We start from the raw sequence: 6,849 nt of genomic DNA on the forward strand, positions 1-6,849 counted from the left end.
GAGGCTGCGGTGCAGGCGGGTTCGGGTGTCTCCCGGCTCCGGCTGCCGCTGCTGCCGCCGCCGCCTCGTGAGTCTGGGGCCAGGCGGGACTGGCGGGTATCGGGACAGGCGGGCGCTGGAGGGGCGGTGGCGGGATAGGTGGCCCACGGGAAGGTACCGGAGGGGGATCGGGGCGGGGGCCTCGATTGGGGTCGGGGCGGGGGGGGTCGGTGGGTGTGTGGGGAGGATCGGGGCGGGGGGGTCGGTGGGGGGTCGGTGAGGGGGGTCGGTGGGTGTGTGGGGAGGATCGGGGCGGGGGGGTCGGTGGGGGGTCGGTGAGGGGGGTCGGTGGGTGTGTGGGGAGGATCGGGGTGGGGGGGTCGGTGGGGGGGATCGGGGCGGGGGTGTGTGTGGAGGGGATCGGGGCGGGGGGGTCGGTGGGGGTGTGGGGAGGATCGGGGCGGGGGGGTCGGTGGGTGTGTGGGGAGGATCGGGGCGGGGGGGGTCGGTGGGTGTGTGGGGAGGATCGGGGCGGGGGGGTCGGTGGGGGGTCGGTGAGGGGGGTCGGTGGGTGTGTGGGGAGGATCGGGGTGGGGGGGTCGGTGGGGGTGTGTGGGGGGGATCGGGGCGGGGGTGTGTGTGGAGGGGATCGGGGCGGGGGGGTCGGTGGGGGTGTGGGGAGGATCGGGGCGGGGGGGTCGGTGGGTGTGTGGGGAGGATCGGGGTGGGGGGGTCGGTGGGGGTGTGTGGGGAGGATCGGGGCGGGGGTGTGTGTGGAGGGGATCGGGGCGGGGGGGTCGGTGGGGGTGTGGGGAGGATCGGGGCGGGGGTGTGTGTGGAGGGGATCGGGGCGGTGGGGTCGGTGGGGGTGTGGGGAGGATCGGGGCGGGGGGTCGGTGGGGGTGTGTGTGGGGTCGGTGAGGGGGGTCGGTGGAGGTGTGGGGGGGGGATCGGGGCGGGGGTGTGTGTGGAGGGGATCGGGGCGGGGGGTCGGTGGGGGTGTGTGGAGGGGTTCGGGGAGGGGGGTTGTGGGTTGGTGAGGGTGTGTGGGGAGGATCGGGGCGGGGGGGGTCGGTGGGGGTGTGTGCGGGGGGGGCGGTAGGGGTGTGGGGGGGGTCGTTGGGGGTGTGTGGGAGTGTGTGCGGGGGAGCGGTAGGGGTATGGGGGGGTCGGTGGGGGTGTGTGGGGGGGGTCGGGGCGGGGGGCTCGATTGGGGTGTGGGGGGGGATCGGGGCGGGGGTCGATGGGTGTGGGGGGGCGGTATCAGGGGCATGGGGACGGGTGGGATTGAGGGGCGCTGGGCTGGTGGGGTCACTGTTGAGGCAGGTGGACCCTGGCAGTGGCAGGTATCTGGGGGGGCAGGTAGCTCTTGGAGCACACGAGGGGGTATCAGAAGGGATGGGTTGTTAGTGGGGTAGGTACACCCATCAGGGGAATTGGGATGTTGTAATAGTCAGACCCCACTGGGTTAGGGTGCATTAAGTGAGCTGTGGGGAGCCAGTGTCAAGAGGGGCATTGTGGCAGATGTACTTGGAGCTTGGCGGTATTGCAGGCAGGTGGATCCTGTTGTGGGGGGGTTATTGAGGTTGTCAGTCTCAGGAGGGAGTATTGGAGGGTGGGGGTCACTGGAGGACTGGGGGACAGATGGACCTGGGGCTATTTGGGGTCTGTTGGAGACCAGTATCAGGGGAGCCTGTGGGAGGTATCACTGTGGGGTGCATATCCTGGATAGATGGGGTGGTATGGATTGTGGGATATTCAGGGCATGGGGGGTATATTGGGAGGTATCTGGAGCCGCCCACCCCTTCTCAACACTGCTATCTGTTCTGCTCTCCACAGCCCCCCACCATGGGTAACGTACTGGCTGCCAGCTCCCCGACACCCTCCCCCACCATGCCGAGTCCTGGCTCTGGGCTGGTGTCAGTGCCGCCTGGCTTCACCATGCCCCCCGTCAGTGGGCTGGGCCCCCCTGCGCAGGAGCGGCTGGAGGAGAAGGGGGATCGGCTGCCCAACCCTGGCACCTTTGAGGAATGTCACCGCAAGTGCAAAGGTGAAAGCCTAGCACCCACTGTCCATACACCCCCCACACACACACACACACCTCAGTCCTGACACCTTCAAGGAGTGTCACCCCAAGTGCAGAGGTTGGGAGCACAGCATGGGGGAACCTCAGTACACAGCCAGGTAGACAGGTCCCTGGGGGAGCGGGGTACCAGGCTGGACAGCCCAGGGGTCTGATTGGGGGAATGGAGTTACCAACAGGCTGGAGGGGCCCATGGGGTGAACGCATGCTGGGCTGGATGGGCTCAGTGCTGACTGTTGCTGTCTCTTCCCCAGAATTGTTCCCTATCCAGATGGAGGGTGTGAAACTGACAGTGAATAAAGGTCTTAGCAACCATTTCCAGGTAAGGGCTATGCCCTCTGGTGAAGCAGGGTTTGGGGTGGAGTGGGGTGAGGCTGTAGCTCAGGGGGAACGTGGGGGCTGAGCAGGCTGGGCAGAGACATGCCTGCTGGGGGGTGGGGGGGCGTGTGCGCAGATTGAGGGCAGCTGGCTTCAGCAGTGTTACTGAGCATTCTCTACAAGCCAAGCAGTAAATGTGGTGGGGGCACGTGACCCTGAACCTCCTGATCCTATGGGTCGCGTATGGGGCTGGGTGAGGCTGTGGGTTGGTGCTGTCTGTCTGAAATACTTATCTGACATCCATCACCACTGTGTCTGACTCTTTGCAGTCTAATGCATTCATCCCCAAGCTTCCTGGGACGCAGGCAAGGTGACTGTCCGCATGTGAGATGGGAGCCAAGGCCCAGAGAGATGCAGTCACTTTAGGGACCTGAACCCGGGTCTCCAATGCCAGTGCCCCTGGGCTGCCCTTCCCCTCTCGCTGCGGGCATAGAACCATGTGGCTAGAAGGGACTGCAAGGGTCATCTCGTGTAGGGGTTCTCAACTTTTCTGTTTCTGAGGCCCCCCCCAACAGGCTATAAAAATTCCATGGCCCGTCTGTGCCACAACTGGTTTTCTGCATATAAAAGTCAGGGCCAGTGTTGGGGGTAGCAAGCAGGGCAGTTGTCCTGGGTCCCGAGCCACAGGGGGCCCCGTGCAGCCAAGTTGCTCAGGCTTTGGCTTCAGCCCCGGGCCTCAACAAGTCTAATGCCGGCCCTGCTTGGCGGACACCCTGAAATCTGCTCGCGGCGCCCCAGTGGGCCCCAGACCCCTGGTTGAGAACCACTAGCCAAGACGCAGGATTTGGTGGGCCCTGCTTACTCTGCCTGCTCTCCCCAGGTGAATCACAGCGTTGCCCTCAGCACTGTTGGCGACTCCAATTACCACTTCGGGGTCACCTACGTGGGCACCAAGCAGCTCAGCCCCACAGAGGTGAGTGCGGGGGGGATGGACTTAGCCGGCTGGAAGCCAGCGCTGAGGAGTCACCTCTGATGGTGGGAGAGGGGCAGTGTGTGTTTGCGGGGAAAGTTGTTAATCTGGACATTGGGGTTGGAGCTGTCAATTCAGAAAGTGGGGAAGTTTGCGGTGAGGCAGGCTTCTCTGGGTGGGGGTGGGGCAGAGGGATGCTGTTGCCCTGATATGGGGGAGGGGATGTTACTCGGCTGGATTTCACCCCTCATGCCCCTTTCAGGCCTTCCCGGTGCTGGTGGGCGACATGGACAACAGCGGCAGCCTCAACGCCCAAATCATCCACCAGCTCTCGACCCGGCTGCGCTCTAAGGTGGCCTTCCAGGTATGTTGTGCACCGCGGGTTCTTCTCTCAGCCCTCTCCTTCACGTGTGTTTGTGTGTGTGTGTGTATGTCAGAGCATCTGTGTATTCCCCCACCCCACCCTGTGGGTCCTTATCTCAGCCTGCTCCTTCGTAGGGTGCGCGTGTGTCAGAGCATCAATGTATTCTTTTCTCCCACCCCCTTCCCCCGCAGGTCTTTCTCTCAGTCCTCTCCTTTGCAGGGGGCAGGGTGGTGGGGGTGTCAGCATCTGTGTATGTCCCCCTGCAAGTCCTTCTCTCAACCCATCCCTTTGTGGGGGGGATCAGAGCTTCTGTGTATACCCCTGTCAGAGTCCCGGCTGGGGAGGGGAGTGCAGTGTGGCTGCTCCTTCACAGTTTAAGGTAGTGGTGTTACCTGGTAAAAGGTAGCAGGGATGTCAGTGGCGGATTTAGAGTTGGTGGGGCCTTGTGCACAGCTTCATTTTCAGGGGCCCCACCTTGGGACCCAGCCAAGAAAAAGAACATTCTCTCTTATCTCTCCCCCCCTCCCATTTTTCATTCTTTTTTTATTCATCCTTTTCCTATATTATAAGTAATACGAAGTAAATGAAAATAGTAAGGTATCTTGGTTGGGGTGCAGGAGGGGTCATGGGGATTGGGCTCTGGGAGGGAGTTTGGGTGCTGAGTGCAGGCTCTGGGCAGGGGGTTGGGATGCGGGAGGGGTCAGGGGGGCGGCGCGGCTCCCAAACCGACTAGCACACCCCTCTGGCAGCGGCTTCTAGGCAGGGGGGTCAGGGGGTCTCTGTGCACCACTGCCTGCAGGTGCCGCCCCCGCAGCTCCCATTGGCCATAGTTCCTAGCCAATGGGAGCTGCGGAGTCAGCGCTCGGGGCAGGGGCAATGCGCAGAGACGCCCACACACACAAACCCCAGGACCACAGGGATATGCCGGCTGCTTCCAGGAGCGGCGCGGCGTGGAGGGAGGGAGGGAGGCAGCGCTGTGCTGCTGCTGGCAAGTCTCTGCGCCCCTTGGGGGGAGGAGGGCAGTGGGTCTCTGTGCGCTGCCTGGGGTGGGGGTAGGGCGCAGAGCCACCTCCCCCCTGCCAGGGACACGCAGAGATTTGCCAGCTGCTTCTGGGAGCGGCGTGGGGCCACCGGCCACAGAATACAGGCAGCCTGCCTGAGCCCTGCTGCGCTGCCAGCCAGGACTCAGGGGCAGGTTGTCAGATGAGATTTGTCCTGCATTTTGGGGGCCCCAAGCCACCGCACTGTTTGTTTCATGGTAAATCCGTCTCTGGGGGATGTTTGCCTCCTGGGGGTCGCCCCAGTCTTGCCATGTCCCCACACTCTCATTCCAGACGCAGCAGTCCAAGTTCGTGAACTGGCAGGTGGATGGAGAGTATCGGGGGGAGGATTTCACGGCGGCTGTGACGCTGGGAAACCCCGACATCCTGGTGGGCTCAGGTGAAAGCCCCGTTCCCACCTCTGAAGCTCCTGCCCTGAAATTCCACCTTGTCTCTGAAGTCCCCCACCAGCTTGACCCTAGCCTCCCCTTCTCCATTCCCAGCCCCTGCCACCTCCACTTCCCCAACCTGGCCCCTGCCTACCATCACCACTAGTCTGAACCCTGCCCCTCGTAACCCCCTGGGCCCAGCCCCAGCTGACCAGTCTCTTTTCACAGGGATCCTGGTAGCCCATTACCTGCAGAGCATCACACCCTGCCTGGCGCTGGGCGGCGAGCTGGTCTATCACCGCCGGCCAGGAGAGGAGGGCACAGTCATGTCTCTGGCTGGGAAATATACAGGTACTCGGGGAACTGGGGCAGGACACAGACAGCAGCCAGGACTTCTGGGTTATACGCCTAGCTGCAGCAGGGGAGTGGGGTTTAATGGGTTAGAGCAGGGGGGCTGGGAGTTGAGACTCCTGGGTTCTCTTCGCTAGCTTAGGGCTTTGGTGGGGGCCCTACTCGGACACTCACCCACTCTTCCCTTCTCCTGACAGCACCTAACTGGATTGGGACCTTGACGGTGGGGCAAGCCGGGGCCCATGCAACCTACTACCATAAAGCCAATGACCAGGTATGTGGCGCTCAGAGACCCACATTCCCTTCAGGCTCCCCCTCTGACATGAGGGCAGGGGCTTTGGCTCCCAGACTGGGAGCAAGGTGTAGGGGCAGGTGACGTGAGTGGCGAGCTATGTATAGGAGATGTGCTGGGGTGCACAGCTGAGAGCCTGGAGAGGCGAAGGAGTGGGCGGTGTCCTGCCCCAGGAACAGTTATGCTGCTCCCAATTGCCTGCAAACCTGGAGGCTGCCATCCCATTGGGGAAGGCTGGGGGCTGGGTTTGGGTGGTGGGGACTGGGATTACGTTGTGAGTGGGTGGTCGGGGATAGTGTTCGGGGAGGGTGGGATCACATTGGCAGGGGTGGAAGCCGGGGGGCTGGGGTCCTACCGGGCGATTGGCAGCTCTGCTCACCAGACTAACCCTGCTCCCCTCAGCTGCAGGTGGGCGTGGAGTTCGAGGCCAGCACGCGCATGCAGGACACTAGCGTCTCCTTTGGCTACCAGCTTGACTTGCCCAAGGCCAACCTGCTCTTCAAAGGTACGGCAGCCCCAGGCCGCCCTTCCCCTCTGCGCCCCAGCCCCTCCCAGTGCCACTAACCCTGCTGTCTGCCGCAGGCTCTGTGGACAGTAATTGGATCGTGGGTGCGGCGTTGGAGAAGAAGCTGCTGCCGCTGCCCCTGACGCTGGCCATGGGGGCCTTCCTGAACCACCGCAAGAACAAGTTCCAGTGTGGCTTCGGCCTCACCATTGGCTAGAGCCCTCTCCTCCTCTTCCACCAGCCCTCCCCCACCCCAATTCCAGTGTCCCCCAGCCCAGACTGCCATGCGGTTTGAGCTGCCCTGGGACCCTTTGCCCCACCCATCCATGCTGGTGCTGCCCAGTTAAGCCCTGGAGTGCGGGGCTCCAGCCCCTTCACTGCCCCAAGCAGGCTCCTCCCCAGAGGGCCACTGCAGGTGCCATGGGGTAGGTCCTGACAGAGCCCAGGGATCTGATCCCCAGGGCGAGCCCCTTAGCATGGCGGCTCTAGCACTGTCACATTTGGGTTCCAGTCACCTTGTCTGCCCCTCGGGACAGGTCACTGGGGGCTGCTCAGCCC

General features: G+C 63.4%; 1 protein-coding gene across 1 annotated transcript; it reads left to right on the forward strand.

Moving 5' to 3' along the window:
- Window positions 1-6,620, forward strand: TOMM40 (translocase of outer mitochondrial membrane 40). Its single transcript, XM_074938907.1, has 10 exons — window positions 1-153; window positions 1,819-2,029; window positions 2,317-2,384; window positions 3,261-3,353; window positions 3,613-3,714; window positions 5,049-5,154; window positions 5,372-5,494; window positions 5,692-5,768; window positions 6,189-6,291; window positions 6,369-6,620. Exons 2-10 carry the CDS (start codon window positions 1,828-1,830, stop codon window positions 6,506-6,508), a joined length of 1,014 nt encoding a protein of 337 aa, XP_074795008.1. The 5' UTR covers window positions 1-153; window positions 1,819-1,827; the 3' UTR covers window positions 6,509-6,620.
- Window positions 6,621-6,849: the final 229 nt, after the last annotated feature.

Source organism: Natator depressus, chromosome 24 (genome assembly GCF_965152275.1).
Source record: "Natator depressus isolate rNatDep1 chromosome 24, rNatDep2.hap1, whole genome shotgun sequence".
Classification (NCBI taxonomy): Eukaryota; Metazoa; Chordata; order Testudines; family Cheloniidae; genus Natator; species Natator depressus.